This window comes from Phodopus roborovskii, unplaced genomic scaffold (assembly GCF_943737965.1).
Source record: "Phodopus roborovskii unplaced genomic scaffold, PHOROB, whole genome shotgun sequence".
Taxonomy (NCBI): Eukaryota; Metazoa; Chordata; class Mammalia; order Rodentia; family Cricetidae; genus Phodopus; species Phodopus roborovskii.
In genome coordinates, this window is record NW_026126540.1 from 21,713,653 (window position 1) to 21,732,209 (window position 18,557).

General features: G+C 46.8%; 2 protein-coding genes across 2 annotated transcripts; one reads left to right on the forward strand and one right to left on the reverse strand.

Moving 5' to 3' along the window:
- The first annotated feature begins 918 nt into the window (after window positions 1-918).
- Window positions 919-10,423, forward strand: Gpatch4 (G-patch domain containing 4). Its single transcript, XM_051199072.1, has 8 exons — window positions 919-1,028; window positions 6,214-6,350; window positions 6,762-6,835; window positions 6,927-7,019; window positions 7,102-7,188; window positions 9,005-9,090; window positions 9,313-9,363; window positions 9,558-10,423. Exons 2-8 carry the CDS (start codon window positions 6,272-6,274, stop codon window positions 10,327-10,329), a joined length of 1,242 nt encoding a protein of 413 aa, XP_051055029.1. The 5' UTR covers window positions 919-1,028; window positions 6,214-6,271; the 3' UTR covers window positions 10,330-10,423.
- A 735-nt stretch (window positions 10,424-11,158) lies between these two features.
- On the reverse strand, window positions 11,159-13,174 carry Naxe (NAD(P)HX epimerase). Its single transcript, XM_051199052.1, has 6 exons — window positions 12,978-13,174; window positions 12,781-12,889; window positions 12,567-12,677; window positions 12,370-12,483; window positions 11,651-11,798; window positions 11,159-11,414 (listed from the first exon to the last, which is right to left on the reverse strand). The coding sequence occupies exons 1-6, from the start codon at window positions 13,139-13,141 to the stop codon at window positions 11,212-11,214; spliced, it is 849 nt and encodes a 282-aa protein (XP_051055009.1). The 5' UTR covers window positions 13,142-13,174; the 3' UTR covers window positions 11,159-11,211.
- Between the last annotated feature and the right edge of the window lie 5,383 nt (window positions 13,175-18,557).

Below are 18,557 nucleotides of genomic sequence, written 5' to 3' on the forward strand. Positions count from 1 at the left end.
GCAAAGGAATGTGGGAGGGGACTGTCCTGTTTCCATTTTGGGAAGCTTTGGATCCTTGGTTCCCTCAGTCACCGTTTGCCCTTTGTGATAAGCTGTCCCAGTTGGGACATAATCTTGACTTTATGGCTCATTTCCCATTTCCCAATAACTCTGGGGAGCCTTTGCGGGAAGGGGATGGAAGTTAATTGTGTTCTGGGAGAGGTTGTAAGCTGAGTAGCAGGGATCATCAGAAAGGTTAAGACGTTCTGGAATTTATGTGGTGGGAGGGGGTCTTAGGCCTACTCCACTCTGTCTTATGAATTTATCTAGATCAGTGTAGATATTAAAACCGAAATTTCAAATTGGGCCCATGGTGGCTATTGTCCTATTGAGGCCAGATTTGGACTGGGGGGTTGAACAAGTGTGGCTGATCTTAGGTCTCATAAATGGAGGTTTTTAAGGTTAGCCCACAGAAATTGAGGGTGTGTTATTTGGAACCTATGGTCGGTGCAGAACTAGGTAAAAACAGCCATCTGGAGCCATTCTTGGGCTTCCTATAGACCAAAAGTACCTGGAAAGTAGGAGGGGCTTCCCCAGACTAGTATAATTTTCAGGAGTCAGGGGCTCCCAGACTAAGGAAAGCGCTCCTGACTTTCTCCTGAACAAGTCTTGCAAGAGCTGGGAGAGTTCTCGGGACTCTCGATTGAGCGAGGTTTGTGAGTGTATGGAAAGCTCCCAGAACCATCGACCTGACAAATCTCAAGATGATGCAGAGGGGTCTCCCCTGAGCCTCTGAGACCTAACAGATGCTTCTGATTGGCTCCGGGTAGGACCCGGAACCAAGGTTAAAGCCGGTGCTTCCAGTGATTGAGAGGGGGAAGCTTGCCTTTAGCCAGGAAGCCAGTTTCCGTGGCAACCAGCCGGGAGCGTGGCCTCTGACAGGGCGTCTCTATGGTTTTTTGTATCCTAGAAGGACCGAAGTGCACTTCCGGGAATATGGCGACACCCAAGTCGGTATGGCACGTGCTGCCTCGGAACGCGCACTGAAGGTAAGGGGTTTGCTTCCCCAGGGGCTGGAGCAAAGGCGAAGATCGCCAGTAGCTCCACCTGCTGACTCTGTACCTGTGGGGCTCGGATTTATAACGGGGAAAAAAATCGGCGGCCAGCCCTCTAAGCTGCTGCAAACGGGTGGCTCTGGCCATCCCTGAAAACTGGCTGGAGAGGGGACAGCGCCTCAGAGTGTGCTTGCAGCGTCTGCGTACGCCTGCCCATTGCAAATGGGTTGAAAGCGACTCCTACTTGTGTCACTCAGTTCAACCCAGAAACGCTGAACGCATTCTTGCTGTAATTGTCAAGGGCTGGAAACTTGTCTCCAACTTCGGGCACAAGTGGTTTGAATTGCTGTGTCGAGGAATAGGATGTGGGAGAGAGCGAGAGCACGAGCTGTAAGAACCCCCAAAGTAGTAGCTTTTGAAATGCCTCACTACCAGCCTTGGATCTACTAGCCAGGATGGTTCAGCGAGTAAATGAAGTTAACAGTGTCCGATTTCTTCATAAATTATGGATAAGTAGTACCTCCTAATGAGATTGTCGACAGGCATAAAGAAATGTTCGAGTGAAGCAGTTAGTAGCAGGCTGGTATTGAGTCAATGCACTACAAGTGTGGAGTATGATGATTATTGTTAAAATAATCAGAGATAATTTCTGAGAGGTGACAGTTATAAGATGACCTGAGTATTTAAATTTTTCTTGTGTTTCCATATCAAGAAGAAAGGGAGCACCTGGGAGAGAGAAGCAGGCAGGTTCTAACCCTGGCCAGCCAGCAATTAGACCCTGTCTCAAAAACAAAAACAAACAAACAAAAACCAAGAGGTAGGGCTGCTTCTCGGTTTTTCTGTTGCTGTGCTCAACATTCATCTATCACTTGGGCTTCATCTAATCATCCTTCCTAGTGGAAAGATGGATAGAAATGTAATTTGTCCTGAATGTGCTCCTCTTTATACCTGACATACCTGCTAGCTCCCCTCCCCCACCCCCCTTAAAAGGTTTTGTGAGCTTTGCTGGCTTTAGCTATGCAGAAAAAGTTGGAGAATGTTCCTAGACACTAGAGTACACAGGGCATATTCTCTCAACAGAGCAATGTTATCACTCATGTAGTACCTGGGAACTACTGGGTCTATGCAATCAAAAGAGAGAGAGCAGGAAAGGGCAAATGACATGGGAGGGTTTCTGAGTAGAGTTTGACCTCATGGGCCTCTGGGAAGGTCTCAACCCAAAGGGACCTGTGTCACGTTGAGAACTGAGTTTACTTGTTTACCTATCTATTTATTTATTTGAGATAGGGTCTCACTATGTCCCCCTTACTGACTAAGTGTACAAGCGTTTTGCCTACTTGCATGTATGAACATCTGATAGATGCCTAATGCCAATAAGAGGGTGTGCAGATTCATAAGCTGCCTTGTGCTTGTAGAAAACCAAATCCCTGTTCTCTTCAAGAGCAGCAAGTACCTTAACCATTGAGCCATCTCTCCAGGCCCCGAAACTGTCGTTTTACACATCATCTCAATAACGTCTGTAAAAGCCTTTAGTCGGTCATTTTCTTGTACATTAGCTTCATTTCTATGTAAAGAACTGCTCAGATTTAGTGACTTAATTCAATGAATAAATAATAACTCTGAAAAGAACTTATGTGTGTGGATGTTTTGCCTGCTTGTATGTCTGTGTGCCACATGTGTGCCTGGTTCCCTGAGGAGCCCAGAAGAGGTGTCAACCCCTGGAACTGAAGGTTATGAGCTGCCATGTGAGTGCTGGGAATCAAACCCAGGGTCTCTGAAAGGGCACCCAGTTCTCTTAACCACTGAGCCAGCTCTCCAATCTCTGGGGGCCTTTTGTTTGTTTATTTTTTCCAAATGTGTGTGTGAGTGCATGCGCACACATGTGTGGGCATGCACATAATGTGTGTATGGGTGTGCATGCATATGGAGGCCAGAGGTCAACCTTAGGTGTGATTTCTCAGAATTAACCACCTGTTTCTTGAGACAGAGCCTCCTCCACAAGGCCCTGGAGATCTTCCTGTCTCTATCTCCCAGCATTGGGATCACAAGTGCACACCCCTACGCCTGCTTTTTACATGGTACTGTTGCTTTTAAAGTCCTGTCTTAAACTCCTGGCCACTGTTTATCTCCTGGTACATTTTGAAGGAGTTATATTGCCTTGCTGTTTTGTGTTCTTGAGATTTATGCTGCAGGGATTGAGTCATTGGTGGAATTTATTTAGTGGGCTGGAGAGATGGCCAGGGGTTAAGAATACTAACTGCTCTTACAAAGGACCTGAGTTAGTACCCAGCACCGACATGGTGTCTTTGAACCATTTATAATACTGGTTCCAGAGCATCTAACACCCTCTTCTAGTTTCTGAGGGTACTGTATGTACATGGTACACAGACGTGCAGGCAAAACACTCATACAACTAAAGTTCAAAAAAGAGCTGTTTTTAAAAACATCTTTATTCTTTCAGGAGTGTTTACAATGTTCAAGTGGGCCTGGGCTGTTCTAGTGTTGAGACATTATTTTCCTCTGCGAGATCAGGACATCCAGCCTTATTCTTACTGCTCCCCTGGATTTAGAATATTATCCGAACAAACAATATCAAAGAGTAAGCCTACTATGAAGTACAGTAATAGCCAATAAAGCACCAATCATTTTAGGAAGTAATGGAACATTGTGGATGGGGGGAAAACTCAGGGTAAAACATGTGATTTAGTGCTGGGTTGACAGAGAAAAAGTAAGGAAGGAAATATATCAAAGAAGGAAGGAATGGTAGGACTGGGGTGAGGCCCTACCATTGGGGTAAAGGCTAAAGGCAGACTGAAAAGAGGTAGGTTAAGAATCAATCATATAACCAAGAACAGTCCCAGCTTCCAGGAGGAGGCCCCGTAGGCCTGGCCAGTGTGTGTTCTTTGGGAGAGAGGAGAACAGGTCAGAGCTAACTAATACCAGGTATCAGAGAGGAGTGTGTGTGTGTGGGGGGGGGGGGTGTTGTAGAGAGTATGAAAGCAGTCTGGCCCTTGGTTGGTTTGCTGATTCAGTCTTGAGTTTGAGTCTCTCTGAGTTCCTTCCAGGAAGCCAGCCTTTGGGAGCCAGTGTTACAGTCATGGTCTGAGCAGTGTTTCATAGGTGGGGTCTCAGGTGCAAGTTATGCCTCCTTCAGGTTCCCAGTTGCAAGTGCTGGGCCTGCCCTGTGTGATTCCTGCCTCATCAGCACACTGCTTGACACGTGTGTTCAAGTTCCCTGCAGACTCTGGTCCTACCAGGTTTCCACACCAGTGACTAATGGTTCAAGACCTTTCCCTGAAGTCTAGAAGTTCCTGTGTCATTTGCTGTGTTTCTCCCAAGAGTGCAGTCCTCAAGAGGAGCCCCTTTTGAAATGGTGTTTACAACTGTTACAGCATTGCCTGTGAAAGCCTGGCATCTTAGCACCCGCTGGAGCGTTCTTGTGTGGATCCGTCTCGCTCTGCTCTTTGAAGTGTCTATTATAAAATTACTGTGGTACAGCGCAGGTTCTCCAAGCCCCTCTTGAGCCATGTCTCCTACTATCTGATGCTGACAATTGTACTCACCAGGAGTAGAGAGCACCCATCAGACTCTGGATTTCTGTTTCCTGCTTTGTAAAGTTTGTGATTTGCTATTACAGCTAGAAACAGTCAGGTGTCCCCCACTTCTTAACTTATTAACTACCTTTGTCCAGTTTATTCCTTTCGAGACTCGGACAGCCCTAACTGGATGTCACCTGTCACCTTCTATTGGACAGAAATTCTGCACATCGTTCTTAAATGTTTAAGAGCATTTGCTAAAGTTTTTTGGACACTCTAAAGGGTATTTAATAGACTTTAAATCTAATGAAAGTTTTGCTATTTAAGCTGTCTCTTTGAGAAGCTCCAGATTTACTCTAGTCATCCCCATCGTCAGCTTTGACAGTGTTCTGTAGCAGGGCTGTGGCACACAACATTTGTCCCAGCACTTTGTAGGCAAGTAAGCATATCTGTGTGAGTTTGAGGCCAGCCTCAAACTCAGAGTTTCAGGCTAATGGGGGATACATAGTCTCAAAACAAAAACAAAAAGCAGCTGTCTCCTATGCCCATAACAAATGATCTTAGCACAAATTGACACTGGTAGTCTGTTCTCAGTGTGATGTGTCATCTTAACCATTTTGAAGACAAATTTAATATGCAATAAGTTGGGTCCAAAAGAAGTATGTGTGAGTTACTATAAAGAAATGCAGTTACTTACAGTCATGCAATTTGGGCTGAGTAGGTCTTCAAATTGTCTGAATAGATCTTCAGTCAAGAAACCCAGGTCCTTTTTCCTCACTTGCAGGATGAGAGGTTGATACCTTTCAGACAGGACTATCTATGAAGTATAATGAGGTGATTTGACAATAAATGGGGTGATAATGTGTGTCACCATCTTTGTTTCCTGAGCTGGACAGTTTAAAGGGAAGCTTCTGAAACCTGGACTATTCTGGTAATGTGGAAGGAATGGTTTCCACACTAAGACGGCACAATGCCAGGGCACAGGTGCAGGTGGTAGGCTCTCTTAAGTACCAGTCTCTAGCCCAAGTTACCAAACACCTCATAGCTTTGTTTTTACGGGTAATGTTTGGGGAGATCTTACAGACTCTGCAGACAGGCTTCCTGGTTTAAATTCTCCATATGCTGGTTGTGTGACCTCTAACAAGCTACTCACGATAGCTTATATTTGTGTGTGTGTGAACGTGCTTGGGAATGGAGATACGAAGATACCCCATAGAAGCCAGTTCTCTCCTTCCACTGAGTAGCTCTGTAGGTTCAAACTCAGTCATGGCTTTGGCAGGAAGCACCTTTGCTCACTGATCCATCTCTCTGTCGGTAGCTTCCTATAGTTTAGGAGCCACAGCCAGTGGATGGTATTAGGGATTGAACCCAGGGCCTCATGAGTCTAGACATTCTACCTACTAAAATATCCATAGGCCCACACTACCACCCTTTTGTTTTTCACTCACTTAGGGTCTCATATAGCCCAGGCTGGCTCAGCCTTTGTATACAGTTGTGGATGGTATGAACTTCTGATCCTCTTGCCTCCACATTCCAAGTGCTAGGATTATCCGTGTGTGCTATAGGATGCTGAGGGTTGAAACCTGGGACTTGCGCTCTGCTGTCTAAACTGCATCTCCAGTCCTTTCCTCTCCTATTCAAAGGATGGTGCCACATCTTCTTCACTGGTGAGAGCCTGAGGACAGAGCCTCTCTGCCCACCATGAGTGCCACCCCAGAGGTCAAGAGTCGTGGGATGAAATTTGCTGAAGAGCAGCTGCTAAAACATGGATGGACTCAAGGTGTTCTAGGGCCCTTCCTTCCATATCCTCCCAACTCCCTCGTTTTTCTCTGCGCCTTGTCAATTCAACTAAGAAGAAACTAGTTTAAAGAGAAAACGTTAGAATCATAAACTTTCTGACCTAGCTAGAAAAGGGGTGAATGGATGAAATTCTCATTCTTGGATAATGGGGAATAATGAGGGACAAGTAGTTGAACAGCCTTGAGGAGGCAGTAAGGAGGAAATGTGACAAGAAAGATCATTCCACATCAGAGAGAGGCACTTGTGGAGCAGTACTAGAAAGAATGTTGACATAGATTTCTGAAGGGTACATAGTATACCCAGTGATCAGTGAAAGAATGGCAGTTGCCCAGGAAGACTTGGTGAGGGCTCAGGGTAGGCTACAAAATAAGTCCTTCATTGTCCTCTACAGGCAAGGGCCTGGGCCGGAAAGAGAATGGCATCACCCAGGCCCTCAAGGTGACACTGAAGCAAGATACCCATGGGGTAAGCCTGGGAGGTGATCAGCATGAGTGTGACAGGGCACCCATGAGGGCCAGTGGGCGTGGCTCAGACTGTGACTTTCATTTTCGTGGAGGTGGGACACGACCCTGCCAAGGAGTTTACAGACCACTGGTGGAGTGATCTCTTCAACAAGACTGCAGCCAGCTTGGTAGTGGACACAGGGAAGGTATGAGCTTGTCAGGTACGTCTGGGATGGGGCAGGGAGCTGTAGCATGTCATGTCGCTTCCTCACCGATACCTTCCAACAGGATGGAGTGCAGATAAGGCGCCTTTCCACGGAGACCGCCCAGCGCAGTCACCCCAAGTCCAATTTGCTGTATCAGAAGTTTGTGAAGGTACCAGAGTGGGAGGCTCAGCTCTTTGCTGCTCCCCTATTTTCCCTGGGTCCTGATCAATTGCCTTGTGTGCCCAACTAATTTCCAGGATATCCTAGCACACCAAGATCCTGAGTCCAACCTCGCTGTGCTTAGACTGAGTAAGGTCCATGCCCCCCTCCAGAACTGAGATATTATGGTTCCATGGGCCCTGCCATCTGCTGGGGAGGCAGCACTGAACAGTGGAGGGAGGGCCATCATGTAGTCAGGAGCTGCTGGGGTGGAAGTGCTGGTGTCTAATTCTCAAAGATTTGGAAGCCAGAAGAATCCTGAGGGTTACTTCATCCATCTTTATTTTACACGTGTGACCAAAAGGGTGGAAAATGGGTTGCTGAAGAACCCACAGCTGGATAGTAAAGGCAAAAAGAATAGAACCCGGGCTTTCCAGCTTCTTTCACCATAGCTATAGAAAGCCAGCAGTTAGTGAGCATAGGCTCTGCTCAGCAGTTCTCAAGTTATCTAGCAACCCTTCCCAGTTTCTGCATCTGTCGGCATCTACTATTTTAGTTCAGGCAGTCCTTGCCTCTTTAAGATACTCTGCCTCTGGTCTCATTCTCCACCACAGTCTGCTAACTGTGTTCTACAAAACATCCATAGGGTTCTCTCCAAAACACAAAGTGTATCATGATCCTTTTTGTTCGTTGTTTTTCAAGACAATTCTCTGTGTAGCCTTGGCTGTCCTGGAACTCACTCTGTAGACCAGGCTGGCCTCACAAGAGATCTGCCTGCCTCTGCCTCCCAAGCACTGGGATGAAAGGCGTGCAGCGCCACTGTCCGGATCCACCCTTTTTAATGAGATTGGCTTCCGTGGCCTTTGATGCTCCTTGTCTCCCTTCCGCCTGTTCTCCCTGGAGCAGAAGCAGGTCTGTTTCTGCTTCCATCTGTCCTTTCCCTGCCAGCTGTTCTGCCTTTGCCATTTACCTGCTAACCGTTTCTTGACTTTCAGATTCAGATTATACATAGCACCTTCTAGAACCACTCCCCAAACCCTGGCCCGAGTTATCTGTGGGACAGGCGACATTCATCCTAACTGCCCATGTAATTACATCTGGACTGAACCCATCTCATTCTTCCACAAATACACGGGTACTTATGTGTGCAGGCGCTCTTGCATGTGTCTGCATATAGAGGCCAGAGGTTGACATAGGTACCTTTTTTGATCTCTACCTTATATACTGAATTAGGGTCTCTCACTTGAATCCACTTGCCAGTTTGTAGTTTAGTACCTAGCTAGCTTGCTCCAGGGACCCCATCTCCACCTCTTGCATGCTGGGATTGAAGGTGGGTAGCCATGCCTGCCCAACGTTTATGTGGGGCTGGAGATCTGCACTTAGTCCTCATTCTTGCACATGGAGTGTTGTTACCAGGTGAGCTGTCTCCCCACTTGGACCATTTCATTGCCATTCTACTCTGTCCTGAGCTACGAGGCCCATGATAATCTAGTTAGACAAAAGTACTGGGAATAGGAGCGCTCTCTTTATTGTCAGTTACTGGCTCCTACTCCACTAAGAAAACTTAACTGGGAACACTTTTCCCTGCTGGTTCTTCAGTCAGCCAGCTGTGAGCCAGAGAAGCCCTGGCTGCTCCACTTCTCAGTAACTGGCCCATGTCCTGTCCAAACTGAAATATGCAGGCTGCGTGGCTGTGCATGGGAACAGTGGTGAGGGCTGTCAGATTCATGGCTTGGGCAGTGAGTTCCTAGGGACTTCTGAAAGGGAGGAGAGTTGGTGATGGTGTTGGGCTGGCTTCACCCATCTCCATGATCCTTTTCCTCCAGACAGCCACACTAACCTCAGGTGAAGAGAAGCCTGACAGAGAGAGCGGCAGTGCTGATGACAGCCACGAGCCCAGGCCTCCAAAGATGTGAGACTCTGTTTTATACCGAGGGCATGTGGGAGGAGATGCTCTGGACTCTAATGCTTGACTGGGCTCTTGGGGGGGAGGGTTGTAGAATTAAAATCTTTGTATTCTTAGTACTTCAAAAAGTGTCAGATTGAACAAGAAATAGTGAAAATGTACATATTTAGACAGGAGGAAAAAAAAAAAAAGCCTTCTCACCATCTGACTTATCTTCTGCCCTTACAGTCTGACCGATGAGATGCTTCTCAAAGCTTGTGAGGGGCGAACAGCACACAAGTAAGTTGTGGTCACCTTCTGGGTCCCCCATCTTTTCTGCCTATGGTTTAGAATAGCTTGTGCCACCTCTCAAATATTTTCCTTCCAGGGGAATAATTCCTGTCATTGTATTTGTGTTTGAAGTCAGGCAGCTCCCTTCCCTCTGTTCCCAACTTTCTATGTAATGCCCTTGCTGACTTACACCCATCTCTTAGGGCTGCCCGGATTGGAATCACAATGAAGGCCAAGCTTGCTCGCCTGGAGGCCCAAGAGCAGGCCTTCCTGGCTCGGCTCAAAGGCTCAAAGGATATGGGCACCTCTCAACCACAGACTGACAGGGAACCCTCCCACAAAAAAAAGAAGAAGAAAAAGCAGAAACAGGAGGAAGAGGCTGCAACAACAGAAAAGAATGTAGATGAGGCGCTCCTAGAACACACTGACCCTCACAGCTTCAGGAAAAGCAGGAAGAAGAAAAGGAGGCAGAAAGATGAGAGAGAGGGGTCAGCTGTAGGAAGTGGGGAGGAGGAGGCTGAAGGAGCAAGCGGGCCTGGAGAACTGAGCACAGAGCAATCTGATCAGCCTTCTAGGAAAAGGAAGAAAAAGAGGAGACGGCACCATGAAGAAGAGGGGGAGATGGGAGTCTATGATAAAAGAGGCAGAGATGTGACAGGCAGGCCACAGGCAGTGGACAGTGCAGCAGAGACAGACCCACGGAGAAGCAGCAAGAAGCCTCAGCAGTGTGGGAGTGACCTGGACACCCAAGATGAAGAAGGGAAGAATAGCCTAACAAAAGGAGAGAGAAAGGTCAGAAGAGGCAAGAAGAAAAGACAGCAGTGTTGTGAGGAGGTGGCTTTGGGTGTGAGCAATGAAGATGATGATGGCAGGACTTGGGAAGTAGAGAAGGAAGGTGAGAGAAGTCAGCCACACCCAAAGGAGAGAGCTGGCATCAACAAGCCAGCCAAAGACAAGAAGCGGAAGAGGGACTAAAGGCCTACAGTATAGCTCTGCTGGCTCCTTACAGGGTGGCCTGGGTTTGCACAGGGTTTCTTCACACCCTCTGCAGACAACCCGGGAGCACCAGTCTGCTGAAGACAGCCAAAGCAGTCAATGCTAGCTGAGGGATGGATGTCTCCCATACAACTTTTTGTCCGGAAAGTATAGACCTTGGTGTCTAGCAGCTCACCAGCTAAAGGATGGGGGGGACAGGAATCAGGATAGGGAGTCTATATTTGAAGGAGTCTCTGCTAAAAGTCTAAATGTAGACTTATGTGAAAGACTTTTTGTTTGGTTGGTTTTTTGAGACAGGAGTTCTCTAACATAGCTCTTGCTTTCCTAGAACTCACTGAGATCCACCTGCCTCTACCTTAAGAGTGCTGGGATCAAAGGCCTGTACTCCGTACCCTGCAGACTGTCTTCATTTTTAAATACTGTGAAGATTAAGAAAAACATTTAGATGTATGGACTGGGTTAGCCTTCCAGACTGCCTGTTTCTAATCATGCTTAAATGAGAGCTTGGGCCCCAAGCCTAGGTCTTTCCCAGTTAACACCATCATTCCTAGCATGAGAAGGTCTGAAAACAAATCAGGCAGCCCTTGGAGACCTTTCTGATAACATTTTGGGGTCTTGCTACAATGCTAAGCTGAGCTTAGAGGTGTCATCTACCTCCCTGTGAATCACAAATAAGTAATCATTCCTGGGTAAAGGCTATCACATCTGATGTAGCAATGGAGTTGTTTTCCATTGCTTACAAATGCCTGGTCTGTTTCCCCAAAGAAAGTATAACCTACTGACAATTATTAAAGTCAGAAGACTCCAGTTTGAAGAGAGGAGGTACCAAGTCTTTATTAGAAAGTCACCCACCCACCTCCCTTACTGTAGACGGTAGACACACTCTGTCTCAGGGTAGGATGGCAGGTTCAGCTGGTACTTCTTTTCTAGAGCAGGTGGTACAAAACGACCCCCCAGGTAATGATACCGGCCAGTAAAATGTGCTGCAGACTTCTTGGGTGCCGTCAATGAGATGAGTAAGTCTGGTTGGATTCCTCCAGGGTTTCCCTTCTCTACATCCCATCCTGAAGAGAGAAGGTAGTTGTGAGGAAGTACGGAAGGCCTAGTCCTAAAGAGAGAGATTCCCCAGTCCCTACTTGAGGAACACTCAGGGCCAACATGAGCCCCAATATGGGACATGGAAAGGTACATTCAGATTATTTTAGACCTGACTATATTGTGGATCAAGAATCCAGTCCCCTTGGTACCAGGCTGTAGACAGGGTGGAGCACCAGTCCCCCAACCATCTGGGTCCCAGCACCTGAGGGAATGTCGATGCTAGCAATGGGCACAGTAAGTCCACTCAAGACACTCAGGATGCTGTGGAATGGCTCCCGAACATCACCCTTGAAGCTGAAGCCAAAGATGGCATCCACCACCAGCTCATACAGCTCATCAACCATCATGGGCTGTGGAGGAGCAGGAAGAATGTCAGGAACAGTTGTCACAGAGGGAGGGCTGTCCCTGCACCACAGACCACAGAGACACAGATAGAATTGTTTCCTAAAGTGCAGAGAGTAAGGCCATTCCGAATCCAGACATATTTTCTGTTCTGCCTGCCAGTGGGGAGGAAGCGGCTGATTGTAGGGGAGTCTGAGACTGGGAGCCAGAAGGAAGCAATTCTTCTTAGTCTGTCTTTCTCCAATTTTGTGATTTTGGGCAAACCATTTCTCTGCATGTCAGTATCTTCATCTACAGAATAAGTTAATTCTTTGCATTTCAGATTTCCCACCCCTAAATCCATGCATTTACATAAAAGGATTAGAATGAAGCCAGATGAGTGTTAACTGCAAGCTAGAGGAAACAGCTAACTACAGAATGGGGCTGCCTAGAGCTGCTAGTGTTGGGAACACACAGTATGGAGCGGCTCCTGCCCCAGTGCTATTAGAGAGCAACTCGCAGGCCAGCTTGGTCTGAAAACATGAAGGGAAGGGCAGAGGCAGTACTTACTGGGGAGATGAGATATATCAAGCCACCTACCTCTGGGGGCATTTCACTCAGGAAAGGAATGTCCATTTTCTGACACTGAGTCACTAGCCCAGTGAAGAGTGGCTTGTTAGGTCTTTTGGGGTAATAGATAGTTGGCTGGTAACCCTAGATGAAAAGGAAAGTAGCAGTTCAATCTCGGATCCCAAACTCCTTATACCTTTCCACAAAGACTAGGTTCATATACTCACAAAAAGTTTGAGGTGTCGTGCGCAAACCAGGCCGTCCCCTCCGTTATTCCCGGGGCCACAGATGACCAAGACGGTCGGGGTACTCTTGGACATGGACGTGGGAGGATAAGCCTGAAGGCAGAGGCGCAAAGGACCCGGCAGTCACTGCCCTCTGCTCCACCGCGGGAGGCCTCCCGACCCGTTCTTCTCGAAGGCTTTGCACTGTGACACCTACCTTGGCAATGGCCGTGGCACAGCTCAGGCCTGCCAGCTCCATGAGTTGATCCACGCTGAACTGGTATTCGTTAAATAGCTCCTCGTCCACAGCCCGCGCCTCCTCCTGACTGGGGGAAGTCCTGGCCTGAGTCCGCCGCCTGGGTGCTGGGGGCGCGGCCTGCCCCGCCCCGCCCCCGTGGGAGAGCGCGGCCGTACCTCAGGTACTTCACCGCGGCGCTCGCCATGGTCTCCGAGCCCCGGAGCTGCGTCCCCCACCGGGCAGGCCTTGCACGGCATACACTCTGCCGGCTTGCGATCCGGGGCAGGCGCGAGCCTGCAACCAGCAACCCGAAACCCAGCAGCGTCCGCAGCCCGGACATTCGGCACGCAGAGCGCCGCCCGCCCGGCGCATGCGCAGGCCCCCAGCGCAGTTTGCCACAAGCCGTAGGTTCCGAGTCCCAGGAGTACCGTGCACTTTCGTTCCGCCTTGTATTCTCGCCTTTCGCCAGCTTTGCAAGGATTCATACTTACACGTACGGATATGCTTGGCTCACTACGTGGTACAGGCAGGCCTCGAACTCAAAGCAGTTCTGCTGTCAACCTCCTTCGTGGGAGGCTGGGATTATACACATGTACCATCATGCCCAGCTCCTTTTTAATTATAAGAGAATTATCCCTTCTAGGGCTTATCTTTGACCTTCCGCTATGCCAATTTTTCATTTTTAAACATTAAAAATAATGGAAATTGGGGGTGAGGAGGCGTGCACATGTAGAGTTCACAGGACAATTTGTGGGCGTCCATTCTCTTCTTCCTCCATATGGGGATACAGAGATGAAACTCAGTTTGTCAGGCTTGGAAGCCAATGCCCTGCTCTCTGAGTCATTTTGTGGGTCCCCACCATGCCTATTTTACTTATTTGATGTAGGAAATAGAATTTGTAAGGCAGTGGTAGTGGCTGGATTTAGATTACTCATCTAGTTGTACTTGAGTCCAAGGTTCCGAGGTCTTATCCAACACCCCACTAGCTTTATTTTCCTATTTCACCAGCATGTGAGTGGCTTCACTTTTACACGTTACACAAGACTCGTTACAGAATTGCTGGAGAAAATAAATTTGGTCTTTGTTTGTTTGCTTTTTAGTCAGCCGGTTTTGTTTCGGAATGTTTCCGAGTGGGGGTATGTGTCCATGAGCTCAGGGACCACAGGAGCCAGGTGTCAGATCCTCTGGAGCTACAAGCAGTCTCATGTGGCCTAGGCTGCGCTTGAACTTATGCTGCCAAAAATGGCCTTAAATTCCTGATTCTCCTAACCACCTCCCATGTCTGAGATTCTGGGTCTAGGTCACTATGGCTGGCTTTAAGTTGGTGATTCTGAAAACTCGTTTCTGAAATACAACGTAAAACATGTTCATTTGACATAGATAGTATGTATGCTGACCACTCACACATGCCAGATGCTAACATGGACCACTTCATTTCACAGCAAACCTAAAATCCCATTGCAAAGGTAAGAAAACATGACTTGCCCTGTGAGTGATGGTTGGAGCTGGGGGTCTCTGCAGGTGGACCTACAGGCTGCATGGAAAAATCATCCTGTATCCACCAGTGGCAGAAACATGTAAATAAGGGCTTAAGCCTTCTGATTTCATTCTGGTGAGCTATAACTATAGAACGAGACAAAAATATCCCAGCCACATAACTCATGAGACACCCATGAGAACTGTTTCCATGAAGGCAGTCACTGAGTGCCGATTGTAAGGAGTAGGGGTTTTTCCTCCCGCCGCTGGTTTGGTTTTGCTGTCGCACCAGCCCCAATTAACACACTGAGACTCTGTATTTGATATAATTTTGTTGGCCAGTTACTAGTTTCTTATCGGCTAGCTCTGTGTTAATTTCTATGTATTTCCACGTGCTCTTATCAGCGAGAGGCGGCTGGTGGTTCTAGTCTCTCCAGACTCTCCATGTCGACCCCTCCTTCCTTTTTCCTCTTTCCTCCTTGTCTCCTAGTCCCTCCTATCTTCCTTTCCTATTGGCCAACAGTGCTTTATTTATTAACCAGTATGAGAAACATATACAGAATGACTTCTCCCATCAGTCGATCCCTTTTGTTCCTGCCATGGAGCTTTTTGGGGAGTGGTTTCAAATCCAAATTGAGTGACTTGGATTGAGTCTCAGAGGTTTTTTGCATCTACATTCCATTTTAATCCTGCCAAACTCATAATGTATTTTTAGCCAATCAAGTAAGGCAATGATGGTTGGTGCAGGGCCTGACCCAGTAGCAACATTCTTGTGTGGCAGACACTGTCATTTGTCCCTTAAAACCTATTTTCCTCTCCTCTTTTGCTAGCAGATCCCCTGACTTGCATATCTTACATTCTCTAGTCTCCCTCCAGCTGGCAAGAATGGCCAGGTAATTAAATCTTGACCTCTTATGAACAGAAATGATGTCTATCTAATTCCCAAAAAGTACTCTTTGCAGAGGAGGGGGTGTTGTTATTTTGTTTGTTTTTGAGACAGAATCTTACCATGAGCTCTAGCTGTTCTGGAATTCACTCTATAGGCCAGGCTGACCTCAAAGCAAAAGATCACAGAGATCCGCTTGTCTCTGCCTCCACCTCCCAAGTGCTGAGATTAAAAGTATGCACCATTATGCCTGACTTCATAAATTTTATTTTATGTGCATTGGTGTTCCAGATTCCCTGGAAATGGAGTTATAGACAGTTGTGAGCTGCCACATGGGTGCTGGGAATTGAACCCTGATCCTCTAGATGAGCAGTTAATGCTCTTAACCACCAAGCCATCTCTCTAGCTCCATGGTATACACTTAAAAAGGATGTGTCTTCCACTTATTTTCTTATTACTGACTGGAATAAAGGTATGAGCTTGTCTTAGTCAGAGTTATTACTGCTGTGTTGAAACTTGACCAAAAAGCAAGTTGAGGAGGAAAAGATTTATTTGGCTTACACTTCCACATCACAGTACATCATCAAAAAAGTCAGGACAGGAATGCAAACAGGGCAGGAACCTGGAGGCAGGAGCTGATGCAGAGGTCATGGAAGGGTGCTACTGGCTGGTTTGCTCATCATGGCTTGTTCAGCCTGCTTCCTAATAGAACCCAGGACCACCAACCTAAGGATGGCACCATCCATGATGGGCTGGACCTTCCCCTATGAATTGCTAATTGAGAAAATAACCTACAGCTGAATCTTATGGAGGAATTTCTCAGTTGAAGTTCCTTCTCAGATATATCTAGCTTGTGTCAAGTTGACATAAACCTACCTAGCACGGTGCTCTAGGTGAAGCAGCTTTTCTCCTTCTTTCCTTGATGGCCTGTGTATTCGCTTTATCACTGAGCTACTTGCCCAATCCCTGAGGCAGTATGAGGTGGAAATCCCATGTTCATATCAGAGTCTGGGCTGTAGGGATGCCTCAACAGTTAAGAACACTTACTGCTCCTGCAGAGGAGCCAAGCTCAGGTCCCAGCACTCATATCAGGGGGCTCACAACTGCTTGTAGCTCCAGGGATCCAGCACCTCTGTCCTCTCCACCCATATGCATAGATCAACACACAGATACTCTTGCACACATAATTAATAATAATAATGGAAGAGCCAGGCCAAGTAGTACATGCCATTAATCCCAGCACTTGGAGGGAGAGGCAGGTGGATCTCTGTGAATTTAAGGCCAGCTTGGTCTACAGAGTGAGTTCCAGGACAGCCAGGGCTACTGTCTCAAAAACAAACATTAAAAAAAAAAGAAACCCACCCAACAAAGATAAACATTAACACCTAGCATCACTTAATCATCCTGACACTCATCCATTACTGGTGGGAGTGCAAACTTGTAACTATAGAAATTAGTGTGACACTGATATAAATACAGAAATCAGTATACCACTCTCAGGCATGTACCCAAAGGACTCTACATTCCTCTGCAGAGACACTTGCTCATCCATGTTCATAGATACTGCTCTACTCACAATAGCCAAAAATTAGAAACAGCTTAGATGTCTACCAACAGATAAATGGATAATGAACATGTGATACATTTACACAATGAAATATTATTCAACTGTTAAAAATATGGAATTTACAGGTAAATGGAAAGAACTAGAAAAAAATCATGCTGAGTGAGGTAACCCAGACCCAAAAAAGACAACATGGTATGTGTTCTCTGATAGGGGGGTGGTAGCTTTTAAGCCTTCAATAGGTTTACCAGGACAACCACAGAGGTTAGGCATAGAGCAAGGAACTAGATGGGAGGGGAGGATCTTCTTGGAAGGATTTCCCAAGGAAGGGGAAATAGAATATATAGTAAGAGAGAGACTCGGGGGTGGGGGAGACAGGAACAGGAGGATTAAACGGAATAGGAGAAAGGGAGACCTATAGAGAGGGTCAACTAACCCCAGGGTCACTTGAGTGGTCATATGGGCCCAACTACAGCAGACGTTTCTGAAATATATACATATAGGAAAGAATTCTAGATGCAGTCACCAAACAGTAGGAAGACAAAGCCCCAATCAGACAGCTTTTACCATCAAATGAAGCCTTCAGCACCAGGAGCAATGGCATCTAACCGACTTGTTGGCTAAACGGGCCCCATGGAAACCCCAAACAACATGGGTTATTGTCAAGGCGCTTTCCACAAACTGATGGTAAGGACCCATTGCTAAACACAACATTTACACATCTCTCTTAATACAGAGAATCTGTATTAAGAGCCCTGGCTACCTTGGAACTCTCTCTGTAGTCCAGGCTGGCCTTGAACTCAGAGATTCACCTGCCTCTGTCTCCCAAACGCTGGGATTAAAGGTGTAAGCCACCTCTGCACAGCCAAATTTCTCATGCTTTTTATACAAACTTTAACAGTAACCCGTTACCCACAGTTTTAAAGATAAATTTTTTTAGATTTATTTGTTTTATTTTGTGTATATGAGTGTTTTGCCTACATGTATGTCTGTGAATCACATGTGTGCCTGGTGCCCTCAGGTCCCCTGGAACTGGAGTTACAGATGGTTGTGACTCACCATGTGGATGCTGGGAACTGAACCCTGGTCCTCTAGAACAATAAGTGCTTTTAACCTTCTTTTCAAACCCCTCTTCACCCCCAGTTTGCATCTGTAAAGGGAATCAGCAATTGGAGTTCCAGATTACTCTAGACTCTTATGATTTGGGCCACATTGTAAAACCCTCCTTGCTTGTCTCTAATTCAACTGCAGCTTTTTAAAGTGGCAAACCTTGGCCTCGATCCAGCAGTGAGGTGCTTGCTTAGCATATGCCCTGTTAGACCATCAGTCCCTAACTCCAAATGAAATAAATAGAAGCAATCAGGAAAGTCACTTAGTTTGAATGAGTCTTTTTAAGGCTCCAACTGGCTATGTAGAACAAAGCTTCTTTTCACACGTAGGTCCTGGTTTCACACTTTGTACTAAATTGCAGAGGATTGTGGGCCAGCTCAGGTGGGAGTGAGGCTATACAGCTGGCTGCATCACTGAGTTGCACTTCAGGGCACTGTCTGTGTGTCTGGAAGTTTAAGCCCTTAACCTTTGAGCATCCTTTTCCTCATCTTTGCTTTGTTGTTGGATTTTTGTTTTGTTTTGGTTTTTTGAGACAAGGTCTCACTATGTAGCCCTGGCTGGCCTGGTACTTGCTATGTAGACCAGGCTAGCCTCAACCTAGCAGGAATCTGCTGGCCTGGGCTTTCCTAATGTTGTGGAATTGAGTATTTGTTTAACTATGTAAAGATATGTTGTATTTGTTTATGCTGCATTTGTTTAACTATGTAAAGATGTATTGCT

Bases quoted from the DNA above. Each gene is read 5' to 3' on its own strand.
- Gpatch4 (XM_051199072.1), top strand. From the start codon at position 6,272: ATGAGTGCCACCCCAGAGGTCAAGAGTCGTGGGATGAAATTTGCTGAA. The intron at 6,836-6,926 runs GTAAGCCTGGGA...ATTTTCGTGGAG, and splicing joins TGAAGCAAGATACCCATGGG to GTGGGACACGACCCTGCCAA. The intron at 9,364-9,557 runs GTAAGTTGTGGT...CCCATCTCTTAG, and splicing joins GAGGGGCGAACAGCACACAA to GGCTGCCCGGATTGGAATCA.
- Naxe (XM_051199052.1), bottom strand. From the start codon at position 13,141: ATGTCCGGGCTGCGGACGCTGCTGGGTTTCGGGTTGCTGGTTGCAGGC. The intron at 12,678-12,780 runs GTAGGTGTCACA...CTCTGCCTTCAG, and splicing joins GTGCCACGGCCATTGCCAAG to GCTTATCCTCCCACGTCCAT. The intron at 12,484-12,566 runs GTGAGTATATGA...CTTTTCATCTAG, and splicing joins CACGACACCTCAAACTTTTT to GGTTACCAGCCAACTATCTA.